Raw genomic sequence first — 23,380 nt, forward strand, 5'->3', positions numbered from 1 at the left:
GTCTCTTTATTTATCTATCTATCTCGTCATTTCTCTATCTGTCTGTCTGTCTATCTATCTATCTATCTATCCTTTTATCTATCAATCTGGCATTCTATCTATCTATCTATCTATCTATCTATCTATCTATCCTTTTATCTATCAATCTGGCATTCTATCTATCTATCTATCTATCTATCTATTTAGTTCTTTCTCTATCTATCAATCCATCTATCTATCTCTTTATCTGTCTATGTAGTTCTATCTATCTATCCATCGATCTATCTATCTATTTAGCTGGTTCTATCTATCTTTCCATCTCGTTATCTATCCGTCTCTCTCAATCTGTATCTATCTCGTTCTGTCTATCTATCCATCCATCTATCTAACTCTTTATCTATCTATCTATCGTCCCTTCCTCCTCTCTCTCTCTCTGTTGTCACAATCCCTGTCGACAATTAAAGGGCTTTAAGAGGGAGTTGCCCTGCCCCTTTAAGGCCCACGTGGGGTTGCCGGGAGCGGGGCGCTGCCTTCTTAAAGGGGCAGGCCCCTGCGCTGCCGCCTCATTCTGTCGCTGCAGCTCCGCATCCCGCTGTGTGTGCAGCATCCCAGTCATTGGTCCCAGAGCCTGCTGATCCCACCAGAAGGCAGGTGAGTGTGGGCAGGGAAAGAAGGGCATGTGGCCCATCACTTACTGTCAGCTAGCCCAAGGGCAGACAGAGCAGAAAGTGGGACTGAAATCTGTTGTTTTCTGTCTCTCTCTGTCTCACACACACATCCTTCTGTAAAAAAAAAATAGGGAGTTCCAAAAAGTTTCATCAAAGTGTGCTGGGAGAGGGAGGGAGAGAGAGAGAGAGAGAGGGGCGATGTGAGGATGCAGGGAGTGACCGAGGGATGGAGCGGCTGAGGGATGGAGGGGCTGAGCGAGAGGCAACGGAGGGGGAGAGAGAGAGGGGGGGCAGAAAGCAAGGGAGGAATGCAGAGGTGGAGAGAGACGGAGCGAGAGAAGCAACGATGAGAGCAAATTGGGGCAAGAAAAAACAATCGGGTGAGAGTGAGAGACGGAGTCGGAGAGAAAAACAGTTCCGAGACGGGCCGGGAGGAGAGGGTTGCAAATCGAGGGCGAGCCGTCGAGAAAAACGATGAGGAAGCTGAAATGATGAGAGGGGAAAGAGGAAGCTTGAAATCAAAGGGCCAACGGCTGCGTCGAGCCAGTGACATGCCTTTAAAAGGCGATGTTTAACGCGCGGTGGTGAGAAAGGGGAGGAGCAGTCTCCTTTCAAACCTGCGGATCTGATCGAAAACGGGTCGGTAACCGGGCTGGGGGTGGGGGGGGATTAACTGGATCGGGATTTCAAGGGGCCAGCACAGGTTGCAGGGGCCGAGTGGCCTCCCCTTGCTGCTTTGCGATTCAAGGATTGTGCAAGTTTTCCAATGTCGAAATTCTGATGAAACTTGCGCAGGGGCTGCCGGAATCTTCCGGAATAAATGAGAAATACCGGCCTCGTACGTTTTCCGGGGTGAAGCCGGAGCTTTGCTTTCGTCCCCACCCCCTCGCTTTGCGTCCCGATCGCTCTCTCACCCTCTCCCTTCTGTCCCTCCATCCCAACTCTTCTTGCCTCTCCCCGCGCCGCCCCCCCCCCCCCCCCCTCCCTTCGTCTCAATCCCTCCCAGAAGGCACTCACAAAAGGTGCCACACGAAAGACTTTTCACGAGATCAAGAGAGCATGGGGTCAGGGACAGTCGCTGGGCACGGGTAGGGAGTGGGTTAGGAGGTGGGAGAGGGAGAGTCGGGAGCTTGGATCTGGAGCCCAGCTGGCAGGATGTGAGTAGCGGTGAGATCTGGCCTGGGGGACTCAGGAAGTCACTAAATGAATCAAGTTTATTAGACGACGAGATAGACATATGTATGTGAAAGACAGCAAGGGAGGGCGTACTCAATAGATCAGTGTCAACAGGAGCAGACAGTTGCAAAGGGTCATTGCCAGATTCAGCGAGTGGGCAAAGCTGTGGCAGATGCAGTCTCGTGCATGAGGTCATCCAGGAAGAAAGATCAGACAGTTCCCTAAAGGGCTCGGAGCTGAGGAGAAGGGGCGAACTTCAGTGGGCAGGCCCTCAGTCCGGGGACCCCGCTCCTCCATAAGGCTATGAAGGGCCGGTGGTGCAGATTCACCACAACGATCCCGGTGGTAAGTGGGGGGTGGGGGGGGGGGGTGGGCGGGGGAGGGGAAAAGGATTTTTAAAACAACCTTTCATTTCTATAGCGCCTTTGGCGATCACCCGACGACCCAAAGCGTTTTCGAGCCAAGTGAAGTCCAATTTGAAGTGTGCTCACTGTTGTACTGTAGGAAACGGGGCGGCCAATTTGCGCACAGCAAGATCCCACCAACAGCGATGTGATAATGACGCCGATCGCCTTTTTTTGCAAGTGAGCTGCTCCCTCAGTACTGACCCTCCGACAGTGCGGCACACCCTCAGTACTGACCCTCCAACAGTGCAGCACTCCCTCAGTACTGACCCTCTAACAGTGTGACACTCCCTCAGTACTGACCCTCTGACAGTGTGACACTCCCTCAGTACTGACCCTCTGACAGTGCGGCACACCCTCAGTACTGACCCTCCAACAGTGCAGCACTCCCTCAGTACTGACCCTCTAACAGTGTGACACTCCCTCAGTACTGACCCTCCAACAGTGCAGCACTCCCTCAGTACTGACCCTCTAACAGTGTGACACTCCCTCAGTACTGACCCTCCGACAGTGCAGCACTCCCTCAGTACTGACCCTCCGACAGTGCGGCACACCCTCAGTACTGACCCTCCAACAGTGCAGCACTCCCTCAGTACTGACCCTCTAACAGTGTGACACTCCCTCAGTACTGACCCTCTGACAGTGCAGCACTCCCTCAGTACTGACCCTCCAACAGTGCAGCACTCCCTCAGTACTGACCCTCCAACAGTGCAGCACTCCCTCAGTACTGACCCTCTAACAGTGTGACACTCCCTCAGTACTGACCCTCCAACAGTGCAGCACTCCCTCAGTACTGACCCTCAGACAGTGTGACACTCCCTCAGTACTGACCCTCCGACAGTGCAGCACTCCCTCAGTACTGACCCTCTGACAGTGTGACACTCCCTCAGTACTGACCCTCTGACAGTGTGACACTCCCTCAGTACTGACCCTCCGACAGTGCAGCACTCCACCAGGACTGACCCTCTGACAGTGCGGAAATCCCTCAGGACTGACCCTTCGACAGTGCAGATCACCCTCAGTACTGACCCTCCGACAGTGCGACACTCCCTCAGTACTGACCCTCCGACAGTGTGGCACTCCCTCAGTACTGACCCTCTGACAGTGTGACACTCCCTCAGTACTGACCCTCCGACAGTGCAGCACTCCACCAGTACTGACCCTCTGACAGTGCGGATCTCCCTCAGTACTGACCCTTCGACAGTGCGGATCACCCTCAGTACTGACCTTCCGACAGTGCGACACTCCCTCAGTACTGACCCTCTGACAGTGTGACACTCCCTCAGTACTGACCCTCCGACAGTGCGGCACTCCCTCAGTACTGACCCTCCAACAGTGCGGCGCTCCCTCAGTACTGACCCTCCGACAGTGTGACACTCCCTCAGTACTGACCCCCCGACAGTGTGGATCTCCCTCAGTACTGACCCTCCGACAGTGCAGCACTCCCTCAGTACTGACCCTCCGACAGTGTGACACTCCCTCAGTACTGACCCTCCGACAGTGCGGCACTCCCTCAGTACTGACCCTCCAACAGTGCGGCGCTCCCTCAGTACTGACCCTCCGACAGTGTGACACTCCCTCAGTACTGACCCCCCGACAGTGTGGATCTCCCTCAGTACTGACCCTCCGACAGTGCAGCACTCCCTCAGTACTGACCCTCCGACAGTGTGACACTCCCTCAGTACTGACCCTCCAACAGTGCGGCGCTCCCTCAGTACTGACCCTCCGACAGTGTGACACTCCCTCAGTACTGACCCCCCGACAGTGTGGATCTCCCTCAGTACTGACCCTCCGACAGTGCAGCACTCCCTCAGTACTGACCCTCCGACAGTGCGGATCTCCCTCAGTACTGACCCTCCGACAGTGCGGATCTCCCTCAGTACTGACCCTCCGACAGTGCGGATCTCCCTCAGTACTGACCCTCCGACAGTGCGGCACACCCTCAGTACTGACCCTCCGACAGTGCGGATCTCCCTCAGTACTGACCCCCCGACAGTGTGACACTCCCTCAGTACTGACCCTCTGACAGTGCAGCACTCCCTCAGTACTGACCCTCCGACAGTGCAGCACTCCCTCAGTACTGACCCTCTGACAGTGCGGATCTCCCTCAGTACTGACCCTCAGACAGTGTGACACTCCCTCAGTACTGACCCTCCGACAGTGCAGCACTCCCTCAGTACTGATCCTCTAACAGTGTGACACTCCCTCAGTACTGACCCTCTGACAGTGTGACACTCCCTCAGTACTGACCCTCTGACAGTGTGACACTCCCTCAGTACTGACCCTCCGACAGTGCGGCACTCCACCAGTACTGACCCTCTGACAGTGTGACACTCCCTCAGTACTGACCCTTCGACAGTGCAGATCACCCTCCGTACTGACCCTCCGACAGTGCGACACTCCCTCAGTACTGACCCTCCGACAGTGTGGCACTCCCTCAGTACTGACCCTCTGACAGTGTGACACTCCCTCAGTACTGACCCTCCGACAGTGCAGCACTCCACCAGTACTGACCCTCTGACAGTGCGGATCTCCCTCAGTACTGACCCTTCGACAGTGCGGATCACCCTCAGTACTGACCCCCCGACAGTGTGGATCTCCCTCAGTACTGACCCTCCGACAGTGCAGCACTCCCTCAGTACTGACCCTCCGACAGTGTGACACTCCCTCAGTACTGACCCTCCGACAGTGCGGCACTCCCTCAGTACTGACCCTCCAACAGTGCGGCGCTCCCTCAGTACTGACCCTCCGACAGTGTGACACTCCCTCAGTACTGACCCCCCGACAGTGTGGATCTCCCTCAGTACTGACCCTCCGACAGTGCAGCACTCCCTCAGTACTGACCCTCCGACAGTGTGACACTCCCTCAGTACTGACCCTCCAACAGTGCGGCGCTCCCTCAGTACTGACCCTCCGACAGTGTGACACTCCCTCAGTACTGACCCCCCGACAGTGTGGATCTCCCTCAGTACTGACCCTCCGACAGTGCAGCACTCCCTCAGTACTGACCCTCCGACAGTGCGGATCTCCCTCAGTACTGACCCTCCGACAGTGCGGATCTCCCTCAGTACTGACCCTCCGACAGTGCGGATCTCCCTCAGTACTGACCCTCCGACAGTGCGGCACACCCTCAGTACTGACCCTCCGACAGTGCGGATCTCCCTCAGTACTGACCCCCCGACAGTGTGACACTCCCTCAGTACTGACCCTCTGACAGTGCAGCACTCCCTCAGTACTGACCCTCCGACAGTGCAGCACTCCCTCAGTACTGACCCTCTGACAGTGCGGATCTCCCTCAGTACTGACCCTCAGACAGTGTGACACTCCCTCAGTACTGACCCTCCGACAGTGCAGCACTCCCTCAGTACTGATCCTCTAACAGTGTGACAGTCCCTCAGTACTGACCCTCTGACAGTGTGACACTCCCTCAGTACTGACCCTCTGACAGTGTGACACTCCCTCAGTACTGACCCTCCGACAGTGCGGCACTCCACCAGTACTGACCCTCTGACAGTGTGACACTCCCTCAGTACTGACCCTTCGACAGTGCAGATCACCCTCCGTACTGACCCTCCGACAGTGCGACACTCCCTCAGTACTGACCCTCCGACAGTGTGGCACTCCCTCAGTACTGACCCTCTGACAGTGTGACACTCCCTCAGTACTGACCCTCCGACAGTGCAGCACTCCACCAGTACTGACCCTCTGACAGTGCGGATCTCCCTCAGTACTGACCCTTCGACAGTGCGGATCACCCTCAGTACTGACCTTCCGACAGTGCGACACTCCCTCAGTACTGACCCTCTGACAGTGCGGATCACCCTCAGTACTGACCCTCCGACTGTGCGACACTTCCTCAGTACTGACCCTCCGACAGTGCGGATCACCCTCAGTACTGACCCTCTAACAGTGTGACACTCCCTCAGTACTGACCCTCCGACAGTGCGGATCACCCTCAGTACTGACCCTCCGACAGTGCGACACTCCCTCAGTACTGACCCTCTGACAGTGTGACACTCCCTCAGTACTGACCCTCCGACAGTGCGGATCACCCTCAGTACTGACCCTCCGACAGTGCGACACTCCCTCAGTACTGACCCTCCGACAGTGCGGCACTCCCTCAGTACTGACCCTCCGACAGTGCGGCGCTCGCTCAGTACTGACCCTCCGACAGTGTGACACTCCCTCAGTACTGACCCCCCGACAGTGTGGATCTCCCTCAGTACTGACCCTCCGACAGTGCAGCACTCCCTCAGTACTGACCCTCCGACAGTGCGGATCTCCCTCAGTACTGACCCTCCGACAGTGCGGCACTCCCTCAGTACTGACCCTCCGACAGTGCGGCACTCCCTCAGTACTGACCCTCCGACAGTGCGGCACTCCCTCAGTACTGACCCTCCGACAGTGCGGCACACCCTCAGTACTGACCCTCCGACACTGCGGATCTCCCTCAGTACTGACCCCCCGACAGTGTGACACTCCCTCAGTACTGACCGTCTGACAGTGTGACACTTCCTCAATACTGACCCTCCGACAGTGTGACACTCCCTCAGTACTGACCGTCTGACAGTGTGACACTTCCTCAATACTGACCCTCCGACAGTGTGACACTCCCTCAGTACTGACCCTCCGACAGTGTGACACTCCCTCAGTACTGACCGTCTGACAGTGTGACACTTCCTCAATACTGACCCTCCGACAGTGTGACACTCCCTCAGTACTGACCCTCCGACAGTGTGACACTCCCTCAGTACTGACCGTCTGACAGTGTGACACTTCCTCAATACTGACCCTCCGACAGTGTGACACTCCCTCAGTACTGACCCTCCGACAGTGTGACACTCCCTCAGTACTGACCGTCTGACAGTGTGACACTTCCTCAATACTGACCCTCCGACAGTGTGACACTCCCTCAGTACTGACCCTCCGACAGTGTGACACTCCCTCAGTACTGACCGTCTGACAGTGTGACACTTCCTCAATACTGACCCTCCAACAGTGCGGCACTCCCTCAGTACTGACCCTCCGACAGTGTGGCGCTCCCTCAGTACTGACCCTCCGACAGTGCGGATCTCCTTCAATACTGCGTGGCGTTTTGAGTTCGATCGGGTCGATAGAGAGGAATTATTTCCTCTGGGGGGACAGTCGGGTGTTGTGGGGGGAGAGTCCAGAACCAGGGGGCAGAACCTTAAAATGAGAGCCCGGCCGTTCAGGGCTGATGTTGGGAAACACCTCCTCAGAAAAAAGGGTGTAGAAATAGGGATCTCTCTCCACGCAGACCCTGGGAATGCTGAGGAGGTTACTTGGAATTTTCAGCACTGCGATGGAGAGATCTTCTTGGAGGAGAGGATTACGGGCTCACGATACATATCAGCCGTGCTCTGATACAATGGCGGAACAGGGTCGAGGGGCTGAATGGCCTCCGACCTGCAACTGTACCAAATCCCAATGGGCCCAACCCCTTCTCCATAAATTACACACAGAAAGATGGAGAGATCGACAGGGAAACAGAGAGAAAGAGAGAGAGAGAGAGAGAGAGAGAAAGACAGAGAGAGAGAGAGACAGAGAGAGAGAGAGACAGAGAGAGAGAGAGACAGAGAGAGAGAGAGACAGAGAGAGAGAGAGACAGAGAGAGAGAGATGGGGGTGGATGGGACTGACAGAGAGGGAGAGAGAGAAAGAGAGAGAGGGACAGAAAGAGAGAGAGACAGAGAGAGAAAGAGGGACAGAAAGAGAGAGAGAGAGAGAGGGGAGAGAGAGTCAGAGAGAGACTGAGAGAAACACAGAGACAGACAAAAAGACAGAGGGAGAGCGAGAGAGACAGAGAGAGAGACAGAGACAGAGAGAGAGACAGAGACAGAGAGAGAGACAGAGACAGAGAGAGAGACAGAGGGAGAGAGAGACAGAGGGAGAGAGGGAGAGAGGGAGAGAGAGAGAGAGTGTGTGTGAGAGAGAGACAGAGAGGGGGAGAGACAGAGAGGGGGAGAGACAGAGAGAGACAGGGAGTGAGAGTGTGTGTGAGAGGGGGAGAGGGAGAGTGAGAGACAGAGACAGAGAGGGGGAGAGGGAGAGTGAGAGACAGAGAGAGGGAGAGAGACAGAGAGAAAGAGAGAGAGAGACAGAGACGGAGGGAGAGAGACAGAGGGAGAGAGACAGAGAGAGGGAGAGGAAGAGAGACAGACAGAAAGAGGCAGAGACAGAGATGCGAAGAGACAGGAAACTCAAACCACAAATTTCTCTGTTGCTCGGGTTTGAGCAACTGATTCTAAGAATCTTCAAACAGGAAGAAACCACCGGCAAAGGAGAACATTACTGAACTCAGGGTCAACATCTCCTTGACTGAGAGTGAGGAGAGGGCAGGGAGTCAGCATATTGGGGAGAAGGTGGGTGGGATTGAGGGATATGGGGAGAAGGTAGGTGGGGATTGAGGGATATGGAGAGAAGGTGGGTGGGGATTGAGGGATATGGAGAGAAGGTGGGTGGGGATTGAGGGTTATGGAGAGAAGGTGGGTGGGATTGAGGGATATGGGGAGAAGGTGGGTGGGATTGAGGGATATGGAGAGAAGGTGAGTGGGGAGTGAGGGATATGGGGAGAAGGTGGGTGGGGATTGAGGGATACGGGGAGAAGGTGGGTGGGGATTGAGGGATACGGGGAGAAGGTGGGTGGGATTGAGGGATACGGGGAGAAGGTGGGTTGGAATTGAGGGATACGGGGAGAAGGTGGGTGGGGAGTGAGGGATACGGGGAGAAGGTGGGTGGGGATTGAGGGATACGGGGAGAAGGTGGGTGGGGATTGAGGGATACGGGGAGAAGGTGGGTGGGATTGAGGGATACGGGGAGAAGGTGGGTTGGAATTGAGGGATACGGGGAGAAGGTGGGTGGGGATTGAGGGATACGGGGAGAAGGTGGGTTGGAATTGAGGGATACGGGGAGAAGGTAGGTGGGATTGAGGGATACGGGGAGAAGGTAGGTGGGATTGAGGGATACGGGGAGAAGGTGGGTGGGGAGTGAGGGATACGGGGAGGAGGTGGGTGGGATTGAGGGATATGGGGAGAAGGTGGGTGGGGATTGAGGGATATGGAGAGAAGGTGGGTGGGGATTGAGGGATACGGGGAGAAGGTGGGTGGGGATTGAGGGATACGGGGAGAAGGTGGGTGGGGATTGAGGGATATGGGGAGAAGGTGGGTGGGGGATTGAGGGATATGGGGAGAAGGTGGGTGGGGAGTGAGGGATACGGGGAGAAGGTGGGTGGGGATTGAGGGATACGGGGAGAAGGTGGGTGGGGATTGAGGGATACGGGGAGAAGGTGGGTGAGGATTGAGGGATATGGAGAGAAGGTGGGTGGGGATTGAGGGATACGGGGAGAAGGTGGGTGGGATTGAGGGATATGGGGAGAAGGTGGGTGGGGATTGAGGGATATGGAGAGAAGGTGGGTGGGGATTGAGGGATACGGGGAGAAGGTGGGTGGGAGTGAGGGATATGGGGAGAAGGTGGGTGGGGATTGAGGGATACGGGGAGAAGGTGGGTGGGGATTGAGGGATACGGGGAGAAGGTGGGTGGGATTGAGGGATACGGGGAGAAGGTGGGTGGGGATTGAGGGATACGGGGAGAAGGTGGGTGGGATTGAGGGATACGGGGAGAAGGTGGGTTGGAATTGAGGGATACGGGGAGAAGGTGGGTGGGGATTGAGGGATACGGGGAGAAGGTGGGTGGGGAGTGAGGGATACGGGGAGAAGGTGGGTGGGGATTGAGGGATACGGGGAGAAGGTGGGTGGGGATTGATGGAATTGGGGTGAAGGTGGGTGGGATTGAGGGATAGGGGGAGTGAAGGTCCTCTGTCTTGGACTCGAGGTGCCCAGTCATTCTCCTACGCCTGAGATCTGAACCTTTAACCCTTTCCTTCCAGCCATGTTTCGGAAGGTTGTGCGTTCGAGCAAGTACCGCCATGTATTTGGGCAGCCAATGAAATCTGACCAATGTTACGATGACATCCGCATCTCCCAGAACACGTGGGACAGCAACTTCTGCTCGGTGAACCCCCAGTTCCTGGCCATGATCGTAGAGGCCAGCGGTGGAGGGGCCTTCATGGTGCTCCCTCTCTCGAAGGTGAGTGATGCTGGTGGGCGGGTCACGTGGGCCTGATCTCCGTGCCCCGTCTCGGGGCCCTGCCGGCATGATCAAACGTCTGGCTGACCACCCCCGCCCCCGTGGTCCCAAGTCAGGATGGTGTGCGGCTCGGACGGGGACTTGCAGGTGGTGGTGTTCCCATGCATCTGCTGCCCTTGTCCTTCTAGTTGGTAGAGGTCGCAGGTTTGGGCGGTGCTGTCTAAGGAGTCTTGGTGCGTTGCTGCAGTGCATCTTGTAGATGGTACACACTGATGTCACTGTGCGTCGGTGGTGGAGGGAGTGAATGTTTGTAGATGGGGTGCCAATCAAGCGGGCTGCTTTGCCCCGGATGGTGTCGAGCTTCCTGAGTGTTGTTGGAGCTGCACCCATCCAGGCAAGTGGAGAGTATTCCATCACACTCCTGACTTGTGCCTTGTAGATGGTGGACAGGCTTTGGGGAGTCAGGAGGTGAGTTACTCACCTCAGGATTCCCAGCCTCTGACCTGCTCTTGTAGCCACGGTATTTATATGGCTGGTCCAGTTCAGTTTCTGGTCAATGGTAACCCCCAGGATGTTGATTGGGGGGGATTCAGCGATGGTAATGCCATTGAATGTCAAGGGGAGATGGTTCGATTCTCTCTTGTTGGAGATGGTCATTGCCTGGCTCTTGGAATTGTCAAACCTTTAGGTTCTTGGACGGTGCGGCTGGTTGAGTGATAGTCAAGCGTTGTCTCCATATAAGGCGCTATCAAGCGGGCTGCAAAGGGGAAGTGTGGTGGCAGGGGACAGAGGAGGAAACCCCGTTGTTTTTTTATCAAGCATTGAATCTCGGTCCCTCCCTCATCTCTGAACCACAGGAAGCTTGCAGACAGCTGCCGCAACTCTGAGTTGCAGGGCAGAGTGATTTCCTCCTTTACTTTCGACACCCCTTTCCAGTATTTCTCCGATTTCCCCCTTTCGAAAGTCACTATTGAATCTCCTTCCTCCTCCCTTTCAGGCAGCTCGTTCCAGATCACAACAACTCACTCCGTTAAAACAATGTTTCCTCACGTCACCTCTGGTTCTTTCACCCGTCGCTGTGTCCCCCCCCCCCCCGGTTACCGACCCTCCCACCACTGGGAACAGTTTCTCATTATTTACTCCGCCGAATCCCCTTCCTGATTCTAAACGCCCTGATTAAATCTCCTCTTAACCTTCTCCCCTCTACGGAGAACGATCCCAGCCTCTCGGCGTTAATTGAAGTCCCTCATTCCCTGGGATCATTCCAGTAAATCTCCTCCGCACCCTCTCCGAGGCATCGACATCCTTCCTAAAGTCTGGCGACCGCGACTGCACGCAATTCTCCAGCTGGGTCCGATCCCAGTGTTTTATAATGGTTTACTATCACCTCCCTGCTTTTGTACGCTGTGTTTCTGTTGAGAAATCCCAGTATCCGATATGTGGTCTGGTTAGACCACACTCGGAGCACTGTGTACAGTTCCGGTCCGGTTGGACCACACTCGGAGCACTGTGTACAGTTCCAGTCCAGTTAGACCACACGCGGAGCACCGTGTACAGTTCCGGTCCGGTTCGACCACACTCTGAGCACTGTATACAGTTCCGGTCTGGTTAGAACACACTCTGAGCACTGTGTACAGTTCCAGTCCAGTTAGACCACACTCTGAGCACTGTGTACAGTTCCGGTCTGGTTAGAACACACTCGGAGCACTGTGTACAGTTCCAGTCCAGTTAGACCACACTCTGAGCACTGTGTACAGTTCCGGTCTGGTTAGAACACACTCGGAGCACTGTGTACAGTTCCGGTCCGGTTAGACCACACTCGGAGCACTGTGTACAGTTCTAGTCCAGTTAGACCACACTCGGAGCACTGTCTACAGTTCTAGTCCAGTTAGACCACACTCGGAGCACTGTGTACAGTTCCGGTCAGGTTAGACCACACTCGGAGCACTGTGTACAGTTCCGGTCCGGTTGGATCACACGCGGAGCACTGTGTACAGTTCCGGTCTGGTTAAACCACTCTCTGAGCACTGTGTACAGTTCCGGTCCAGTTAGACCACACCCGGGAGCACTGTGTACAGTTCCGGTCAGGTTCGACCACACTCTGAGCACTGTGTACAGTTCCAGTCCAGTTAGACCACACCCGGAGCACTGTCTACAGTTCTGCTCTGGTTAGACCACACTCTGAGCACTGTGTACAGTTCCGGTCGAGTTAGACCACACTCGGAGCACTGTGTACAGTTCCGGTCTGGTTAGACCACACTGGGAGCACTGTGTACAGTTCCGGTCTGGTTAGACCACACTCGGAGCACTGTGTACAGTTCCGGTCTGGTTACATCACACTCTGAGCACTGTGTACAGTTCTGGTCTTGTTAGATCACACTCGGAGCACTGTGTACAGTTCCGGTCTGGTTAGACCACACTGGGAGCACTGTGTACAGTTCCGGTCTGGTTAGACCACACTCGGAGCACTGTGTACAGTTCCGGTCTGGTTGGACCACACTCGGAGCACTGTGTACAGTTCCGGTCTGGTTAGACCACACTCGGAGCACTGTGTACAGTTCCGGTCTGGTTACATCACACTCGGAGCACTGTGCACAGTTCCGGTCTGGTTAGACCACACTGGGAGCACTGTGTACAGTTCCGGTCTGGTTACACCACACTGGGAGCACTGTGTACAGTTCCGGTCTGGTTAGACCACACTCGGAGCACTGTGTACAGTTCCGGTCTGGTTAGACCACACTGGGAGCACTGTGTACAGTTCCGGTCTGGTTAGATCACACTCGGAGCACTGTGTACAGTTCCGGTCTGGGTAGACCACACTCTGAGCACTGTGTACAGTTCCGGTCTGGTTAGACCACACTCGGGAGCTTTCCCCTCCCACTTTGGGGAGCCAAAACCCAACTCTCCGGCCCCAGCCTTTGCCGAGAACTCTCGACTTCGTGCTCCCTTCATTGGGAGTTGCATCTTAGCCTGGGTGAATGGGACAAAGACTCGATTATGTATTTGGTCCCATCAGTCTTGAATTATCGCCTTGTTTCCTGGTCACTGGCACTAGCTCAGAATGTGCTGGAGGGTGAAATCCTCTTGGATCTTGTGATTGTGATGGTGTCAGTCGAATGTGGTGTCACCAGACCGGAACTGTACACAGTGCTCCGAGTGTGGTCTAACCAGACCGGAACTGTACACAGTGCTCCGAGTGTGGTCTAACCAGACCGGAACTGTACACAGTGCTCCGAGTGTGGTCTAACCAGACCGGAACTGTACACAGTGCTCCGAGTGTGGTGTCACCGGACCAGAACTGTACACAGTGCTCCGAGTGTGGTCTAACCAGACCGGAACTGTACACAGTGCTCCGAGTGTGGTGTCACCGGACCGGAACTGCACACAGTGCTCCGAGTGTGGTCTAACCAGACCGGAACTGTACACAGTGCTCAGAGTGTGATCTAACCAGACTGGAACTGTACACAGTGCTCAGAGTGTGGTCTAACCAGACCGGAACTGTACACAGTGCTCCGAGTGTGGTCTAACCAGACCGGAACTGTACACAGTGCTCCGAGTGTGGTCTAACCAGACCGGAACTGTACACAGTGCTCCGAGTGTGGTGTCACCGGACCGGAACTGTACACAGTGCTCAGAGTGTGATCTAACCAGACCGGAACTGTACACAGTGCTCCGAGTGTGGTCTAACCGGACCGGAACTGTACACAGTGCTCCGAGTGTGGTGTCACCGGACCAGAACTGGACACAGTGCTCCGAGTGTGGTGTCACCGGACCGGAACTGTACACAGTGCTCCGAGTGTGGTCTAACCAGACCGGAACTGTACACAGTGCTCCGAGTGTGGTCTAACCAGACCGGAACTGTACACAGTGCTCCGAGTGTGGTCTAACCAGACCGGAACTGTACACAGTGCTCCGAGTGTGGTCTAACCAGACCGGAACTGTACACAGTGCTCCGAGTGTGATCTAACCAGACCGGAACTGTACACAGTGCTCCGAGTGTGGTCTAACCAGACCGGAACTGTACACAGTGCTCCGAGTGTGATCTAACCAGACCGGAACTGTACACAGTGCTCCGAGTGTGGTGTCACCAGACCGGAACTGTACACAGTGCTCCGAGTGTGATCTAACCAGACCAGAACTGTACACAGTGCTCCGAGTGTGGTGTCACCGGACCAGAACTGTACACAGTGCTCCGAGTGTGGTCTAACCAGACCGGAACTGTACACAGTGCTCCGAGTGTGGTGTCACCGGACCGGAACTGCACACAGTGCTCCGAGTGTGGTCTAACCAGACTGGAACTGTACACAGTGCTCCGAGTGTGGTCTAACCAGACCGGAACTGTACACAGTGCTCCGAGTGTGGTCTAACCAGACCGGAACTGTACACAGTGCTTCGAGTGTGATCTAACCGGATCGGAACTGTACACAGTGCTCAGAGTGTGATCTAACCAGACTGGAACTGTACACAGTGCTCCGAGTGTGGTCTAACCAGACCGGAACTGTACACAGTGCTCAGAGTGTGGTGTCACCAGACCGGAACTGTACACAGTGCTCAGAGTGTGATCTAACCAGACCGGAACTGTACACAGTGCTCCGAGTGTGGTCTAACCAGACCAGGATTGTACACAGTGCTCCGAGTGTGGTCTAACCAGACCGGAACTGTACACAGTGCTCCGAGTGTGGTCTAACCAGACTGGAACTGTACACAGTGCTCCGAGTGTGGTCTAACCAGACCGGAACTGTACACAGTGCTCCGAGTGTGGTCTAACCAGACCGGAACTGTACACAGTGCTCAGAGTGTGATCTAACCAGACTGGAACTGTACACAGTGCTCCGAGTGTGGTCTAACCAGACCGGAACTGTACACAGTGCTCCGAGTGTGATCTAACCAGATCGGAACTGTACACAGTGCTCAGAGTGTGGTCTAATCAGACCGGAACTGTACACAGTGCTCAGAGTGTGATCTAACCAGACCTGAACTGTACACAGCGCTCCGAGTGTGGTCTAACCAGACCGGAACTGTACACAGTGCTCCGAGTGTGGTCTAACCAGACTGGAACTGAACACAGTGCTCCGAGTGTGGTCTAACCAGACCGGAACTGTACACAGTGCTCCGAGTGTGGTCTAACCAGACCGGAACTGTACACAGTGCTCCGAGTGTGGTCTAACCAGAGCCGGAACTGGACACAGTGCTCAGAGTGTGATCTAACCAGACCGGAACTGTACACAGTGCTCCGAGTGTGATCTAACCAGACCGGAACTGTACACAGTGCTCCCAGTGTGATCTAACCAGAGCGGAACTGTACACAGTGCTCCGGGTGTGGTCTAACCAGACCAGAACTGTACACAGTGCTCCGAGTGTGATCTAACCAGACCAGAACTGTACACAGTGCTCCGAGTGTGATCTAACCAGATCGGAACTGTACACAGTGCTCAGAGTGTGGTCTAATCAGACCGGAACTGTACACAGTGCTCAGAGTGTGATCTAACCAGACCTGAACTGTACACAGCGCTCCGAGTGTGGTCTAACCAGACCGGAACTGTACACAGTGCTCCGAGTGTGGTCTAACCAGACTGGAACTGAACACAGTGCTCCGAGTGTGGTCTAACCAGACCGGAACTGTACACAGTGCTCCGAGTGTGGTCTAACCAGACCGGAACTGTACACAGTGCTCCGAGTGTGGTCTAACCAGAGCCGGAACTGGACACAGTGCTCAGAGTGTGATCTAACCAGACCGGAACTGTACACAGTGCTCCGAGTGTGATCTAACCAGACCGGAACTGTACACAGTGCTCCCAGTGTGATCTAACCAGAGCGGAACTGTACACAGTGCTCCGGGTGTGGTCTAACCAGACCAGAACTGTACACAGTGCTCAGAGTGTGGTCTAACCAGACCGGAACTGTACACAGTGCTCCGGGTGTGGTCTAACCAGACTGGAACTGTACACAGTGCTCCGAGTGTGGTCTAACCAGACTGGAACTGTACACAGTGCTCCCAGTGTGGTCTAACCAGACCGGAACTGTACACAGTGCTCCGAGTGTGGTCTAACCGGACCGGAACTGTACACAGTGCTCCCAGTGTGGTCTAACCAGACCGGAACTGTACACAGTGCTCCGAGTGTGGTCTAACCGGACCGGAACTGTACACAGTGCTCAGAGTGTGATCTGACCAGACCAGAACTGTACACAGTGCTCCGAGTGTGGTCTAACCAGACTGGAACTGTACACAGTGCTCCCAGTGTGGTCTAACCAGACCGGAACTGTACACAGTGCTCCGAGTGTGGTCTAACCGGACCGGAACTGTACACAGTGCTCCGAGTGTGGTGTCACCGGACCAGAACTGGACACAGTGCTCCGAGTGTGGTGTCACCGGACCAGAACTGTACACAGTGCTCCGAGTGTGGTCTAACCAGACCGGAACTGTACACAGTGCTCCGAGTGTGGTGTCACCGGACCGGAACTGCACACAGTGCTCCGAGTGTGGTCTAACCAGACCGGAACTGTACACAGTGCTCCCAGTGTGGTCTAACCAGACCGGAACTGTACACAGTGCTCCGAGTGTGATCTAACCAGAACGGAACTGTACACAGTGCTCCGAGTGTGGTCTAACCAGACCGGAACTGTACACAGTGCTCCCAGTGTGGTCTAACCAGACCGGAACTGTACACAGTGCTCCGAGTGTGATCTAACCAGACCGGAACTGTACACAGTGCTCCGAGTGTGGTCGAACCAGACCGGAACTGTACACAGTGCTCCGAGTGTGGTCGAACCAGACCGGAACTGTACACAGTGCTCCGAGTGTGATCTAACCAGACCGGAACTGTACACAGTGCTCCGAGTGTGATCTAACCAGACCGGAACTGTACACAGTGCTCCGAGTGTGGTCTAACCAGACCGGAACTGTACACAGTGCTCCGAGTGTGATCTAACCAGACCGGAACTGCACACAGTGCTCCGAGTGTGATCTAACCAGACCGGAACTGTACACAGTGCTCCGAGTGTGATCTAACCAGACCGGAACTGTACACAGTGCTCCGAGTGTGGTCTAACCAGACCGGAACTGTACACAGTGCTCCGAGTGTGATCTAACCAGACCGGAACTGTACACAGTGCTCCGAGTGTGGTCTAACCAGACCGGAACTGTACACAGTGCTCCGAGTGTGGTGTCACTGGACCAGAACTGTACACAGTGCTCCGAGTGTGGTGTCACCGGACCGGAACTGTACACAGTGCTCCGAGTGTGGTCCAACCAGACCGGAACTGTACACAGTGCTCCGAGTGTGGTCTAACCAGACCGGAACTGTACACAGTGCTCCGAGTGTGGTGTCACTGGACCAGAACTGTACACAGTGCTCCGAGTGTGGTGTCACCGGACCGGAACTGTACACAGTGCTCCGAGTGTGGTCCAACCAGACCGGAACTGTACACAGTGCTCCGAGTGTGGTCCAACCAGACCGGAACTGTACACAGTGCTCCGAGTGTGGTCTAACCAGACTGGAACTGTACACAGTGCTCCGAGTGTGGTCGAACCAGACCGGAACTGTACACAGTGCTCCGAGTGTGATCTAACCAGACCGGAACTGTACACAGTGCTCCGAGTGTGATCTAACCAGACCGGAACTGTACACAGTGATAGGAAGGGTTATAGGGACTGGAGGAGGTTACAGAGATGGGGAGGGTTGTAGGGACTGGAGGAGGTTACAGAGGTAGGGAGGGTGGTAGGGACTGGAGGAGGTTACAGAGGTAGGGAGGGTGGTAGGGACTGGAGGAGGTTACAGAGACCGGGAGGGTTGTAGGGGCTGGAGGAGGTTACAGAGATAGGGAGGGTTGTGGGGACTGGAGGAGGTTACAGAGATAGGGAGGATCATAGTGGCTGGAGGAGGTTACAGAGATAGGGAGGGTTGTATGGCTGGAGGAGGTTACAGAGATAGGGAGGGTTGTAGGGCTGGAGGAGGTTACAGAGATAGGGAGGGTTGTAGGTGCTGGAGGAGGTTACAGAGATAGGGAGGGTTGTAGGGGCTGGAGGAGGTCACAGAGATAGGGAGTGTTGGAGGAGATTTGAAAAGGAGGATGTGATTTTGAAAAACGAGGACCGGGAGGCTGTGGCCTCGGCCGAAATTCCTCTCCCTGCTTGTGAGTTGGCAACTTCCTCGCCCTGTCGACCGCGGACTTGCCCGGGGCCTGTTCCATTCGGCCCCTCTTCACCGTCCCTCCTTCCCCCACCCCCACCCGGCCCCCTGCTCAACGCTCAAGCCATGTTGCTTTCAGGAGGACCCGGAGCGAGAGGGAGAAGCTCGCTTGAGGGATTTGGTGGCGGGGGGGCCGGTCGTGAAGAGCCAGGGAGTGCGGTTTTCCGTTTGGGAAGGAGAGTGGTTGGGGAGGGAGGGTGTAAATTGGGTTGACAATCCAAAATGGCCGCCTCTCTACTGCCCGAGCCGCCCACCACCCGACCCCTCCCTCCCGCCGACCCCTCCCCTTCCTTCCTCTGTACAGCGAGGACTGATGAACCAAATTTCAGTCGCCTTTCCCCCGAACTGGCTGCTGTGCGCGTTTCCTGTGCTCGTCTGTGCCAGTTGACGTCAGCGGCCCTCACCGCACTTCCTCTCGGCCTCGGTGTGGGGGGAGGTTGCAGCCAGTAGGCCGCAGGCTTCTCGGCCTGCTCGCATCAGAGCGGGTTGGACCCGGGGGGGCGGGGTGGGGGGGGGGGGGCGCCAGGGAAACAGGGAAGCGTGTGTGGTCAGGGTTGGCTCCCCCCAGCTCTGTCGCAATCTCTCGACCGCACTTCGATTGATGAGAGTGGAAACAGGGAGAAGCTGGTTTCCTGCACGTCCTGTGCCAGCAAATTAAAACCAACCATTGGCCGTTAAAACACTCCACGAAAAATCCCTTCACGACACCTCACACTGACAGTGTAGAGGGAGCTTTACTCTGTATCTAACCCCCGTACTGTACCAGTCCTGGGAGTGTTTGATGGGGGACAGTGTAGAGGGAGCTTTACTCTGTATCTAACCCCCGTACTGTACCTGTCCTGGGAGTGTTTGATGGGGGACAGTGTAGAGGGAGCTTTACTCTGTATCTAACCCCCGTACTGTACCTGTCCTGGGGAGTGTTTGATGGGGACAGTGTAGAGGGAGCTTTACTCTGTATCTAACCCCCCGTACTGTACCTGTCCTGGGAGTGTTTGATGGGGACAGTGTAGAGGGAGCTTTACTCTGTATCTAACCCCCGTACTGTACCTGTCCTGGGAGTGTTTGATGTGGACAGTGTAGAGGGAGCTTTACTCTGTATCTAACCCCCGTACTGTACCTGTCCTGGGAGTGTTTGATGGGGGACAGTGTAGAGGGAGCTTTACTCTGTATCTAACCCCCGTACTGTACCTGTCCTGGGAGTGTTTGATGGGGGACAGTGTAGAGGGAGCTTTACTCTGTATCTAACCCCCCGTACTGTACCTGTCCTGGGAGTGTTTGATGGGGACAGTGTAGAGGGAGCTTTACTCTGTATCTAACCCCCGTACTGTACCTGTCCTGGGAGTGTTTGATGGGGGACAGTGTAGAGGGAGCTTTACTCTGTATCTAACCCCCGTACTGTACCTGTCCTGGGAGTGTTTGATGGGGACAGTGTAGAGGGATCTTTACTCTGTATCTAACCCCCGTACTGTACCTGTCCTGGGAGTGTTTGATGGGGACAGTGCAGAGGGAGATTTACTCTGTATCTAACCCCCGTACTGTACCTGTCCTGGGAGTGTTTGATGGGGACAGTGTAGAGGGAGATTTACTCTGTATCTAACCCCCGTACTGTACCTGTCCTGGGAGTGTTTGATGAGGACAGTGTAGAGGGAGATTTACTCTGTATCTAACCCCCGTACTGTACCTGTCCTGGGAGTGTTTGATGAGGACAGTGTAGAGGGAGATTTACTCTGTATCTAACCCCCGTACTGTACCTGTCCTGGGAGTGTTTGATGGGGACAGTGTAGAGGGAGCTTTACTCTGTATCTAACCCCCGTACTGTACCTGTCCTGGGAGTGTTTGATGGGGACAGTGTAGATGGAGCTTTACTCTGTATCTAACCCCCCGTACTGTACCTGTCCTGGGAGTGTTTGATGTGGACAGTGTAGAGGGAGCTTTACTCTGTATCTAACCCCCGTACTGTACCTGTCCTGGGAGTGTTTGATGTGGACAGTGTAGAGGGAGCTTTACTCTGTATCTAACCCCCGTACTGTACCTGTCCTGGGAGTGTTTGATGTGGACAGTGTAGAGGGAGCTTTACTCTGTATCTAACCCCCGTACTGTACCTGTCCTGGGAGTGTTTGATGGGGACAGTGTAGATGGAGCTTTACTCTGTATCTAACCCCCGTACTGTACCTGTCCTGGGAGTGTTTGATGAGGACAGTGTAGAGGGAGCTTTACTCTGTATCAAACCCCGTACTGTACCTGTCCTGGGAGTGTTTGATGTGGACAGTGTAGAGGGAGCTTTACTCTGTATCTAACCCCCCGTACTGTACCTGTCCTGGGAGTGTTTGATGGGGGACAATGTAGAGGGAGCTTTACTCTGTATCTAACCGGTTGTGTCTGTGTTTTCCAGTGTGGACGTATCGACAAGGCTCAGCCCGTGGTTTGTGGCCACACGGCTACTGTTCTCGATATCGAGTGGTGTCCTCACAATGACTACATCATTGCCAGCGGGTCAGAGGATTGTACAGTCATGGTGAGACCACATCTCTCTCTCTCACTCTGTCTCTCTCTCACTCTGTCTCTCTCTCACTCTGTCTCTCTCTCTCTCTGTCTCTCTCTCTCTCTGTCTCTCTCTCTCTCTGTCTCTCTCTGTCTCTCTCTCTCTCTGTCTCTCTCTCTCTCTGTCTCTCTCTCTCTCTGTCTCTCTCTCTGTCTCTCTCTCTCTCTCTGTCTCTCTCTCTCTCTCTGTCTCTCTCTCTCTCTCTGTCTCTCTCTCTCTCTACCTTTATCCGGTTTCTGGGATATTCACCTTGCTATATGATATCACACTGTCATTGCACATCGAGCTGCCAATTTTTAACTGTAGACAATCTCACTGAAAGATCCCAAAGTCCCTGGTGAACACTCCCTCAGTACTGACCCTCTAACAGTGTGACACTCCCTCAGTACTGACCCTCTGACAGTGTGACACTCCCTCAGTACTGACCCTCCGACAGTGTGACACTCCGTCAGTACTGACTCTCTAACAGTGTGACACTCCCTCAGTACTGACCCTCTGACAGTGTGACACTCCCTCAGTACTGACCCTCTAACAGTGTGACACTCCGTCAGTACTGACTCTCTAACAGTGTGACACTCCCTCAGTACTGACCCTCTGACAGTGTGACACTCCGTCAGTACTGACTCTCTAACAGTGTGACACTCCCTCAGTACTGACCCTCCGACAGTGTGACACTCCCTCAGTACTGACCCTCCGACAGTGTGACACTCCGTCAGTACTGACTCTCTAACAGTGTGACACTCCCTCAGTACTGACCCTCGAACAGTGTGACACTCCCTCAGTACTGACCCTCTAACAGTGTGACACTCCCTCAGTACTGACCCTCTAACAGTGTGACACTCCCTCAGTACTGACTCTCTAACAGTGTGACACTCCCTCAGTACTGACCCTCTAACAGTATGACACTCCCTCAGTACTGACCCTCTAACAGTGTGACACTCCCTCAGTACTGACCCTCTGACAGTGTGACACTCCCTCAGTACTGACCCTCTGACAGTGTGACACTCCCTCAGTACTGACCCTCTGACAGTGTAACACTCCCTCAGTACTGACCCTCCGACAGTGTGACACTCCCTCAGTACTGACCCTCTAACAGTGTGACACTCCCTCAGTACTGACCCTCTAACAGTGTGACACTCCCTCAGTACTGACTCTGACAGTGTGACACTCCCTCAGTACTGACCCTCCGACAGTGTGACACTCCCTCAGTACTGACCCTCTAACAGTGTGACACTCCCTCAGTACTGACCCTCCGACAGTGTGACACTCCCTCAGTACTGACCCTCTGACAGTGTGACACTCCCTCAGTACTGATCCTCTGACAGTGTGACACTCCCTCAGTACTGACTCTCCGACAGTGTGACACTCCCTCAGTACTGACCCTCTGACAGTGTGACACTCCCTCAGTGAAGACCCTCTGACAGTGTGACACTCCCTCAGTACTGACCCTCTGACAGTGTGACACTCCCTCAGTACTGACCCTCCGACAGTGTGACACTCCCTCAGTACTGACTCTCCGACAGTGTGACACTCCCTCAGTACTGACCCTCTGACAGTGTGACACTCCCTCAGTACTGACCCTCTAACAGTGTGACACTCCCTCAGTACTGACTCTCCGACAGTGTGACACTCCCTCAGTACTGACTCTCCGACAGTGTGACACTCCCTCAGTACTGACCCTCTGACAGTGTGACACTCCCTCAGTACTGACCCTCTAACAGTGTGACACTCCCTCAGTACTGACTCTCCGACAGTGTGACACTCCCTCAGTACTGACCCTCTGACATGTGACACTCCCTCAGTACTGACCCTCCGACAGTGTGACACTCCCTCAGTACTGACCCTCCGACAGTGTGACACTCCCTCAGTACTGACCATCTAACAGTGTGACATTCCCCCAGTCCTGACCCTCCGACAGTGTGACACTCCCTCAGTACTGACCATCTAACAGTGTGACACTCCCCCAGTCCTGACCCTCCGACAGTGTGACACTCCCTCAGTACTGACCATCTAACAGTGTGACACTCCCTCAGTACTGACCCTCCGACAGTGTGACACTCCCTCAGTACTGACCCTCCGACAGTGTGACACTCCCTCAGTACTGACCATCTAACAGTGTGACACTCCCTCAGTACTGACTCTCCGACAGTGGGACACTACCTCAGTACTGACGCTCTGACAGTGTGACACTCCCTCTGCACTGACCCTCTGACAGTGTGACACTCCCTCAGTACTGACCCTCCGACAGTGTGACACTCCCTCAGTACTGACTCGCTAACAGTGCGACACTGCCTCAGTACTGACCCTCTGACAGTGT

At 54.9% G+C, this 23,380-nt stretch overlaps 1 protein-coding gene across 1 annotated transcript in view; it reads left to right on the top strand.

The window, feature by feature from the left end:
• Positions 1 to 523: 523 nt before the first annotated feature.
• LOC137360372 (coronin-1B-like) overlaps positions 524 to 23,380 on the top strand; it is a gene marked incomplete at its 3' end in the record, with an annotated part of 32,636 nt that continues 9,779 nt past the window's right edge. The window contains exons 1-3 of the mRNA XM_068025838.1: positions 524 to 626; positions 10,133 to 10,332; positions 20,914 to 21,036. Coding sequence (XP_067881939.1) covers positions 10,135 to 10,332; positions 20,914 to 21,036 — 321 coding nt within the window. The remainder of the gene's footprint in view (positions 627 to 10,132; positions 10,333 to 20,913; positions 21,037 to 23,380) is intronic.

This window comes from Heterodontus francisci, unplaced genomic scaffold (genome assembly GCF_036365525.1).
Source record: "Heterodontus francisci isolate sHetFra1 unplaced genomic scaffold, sHetFra1.hap1 HAP1_SCAFFOLD_1440, whole genome shotgun sequence".
NCBI lineage: Eukaryota > Metazoa > Chordata > Chondrichthyes > Heterodontiformes > Heterodontidae > Heterodontus > Heterodontus francisci.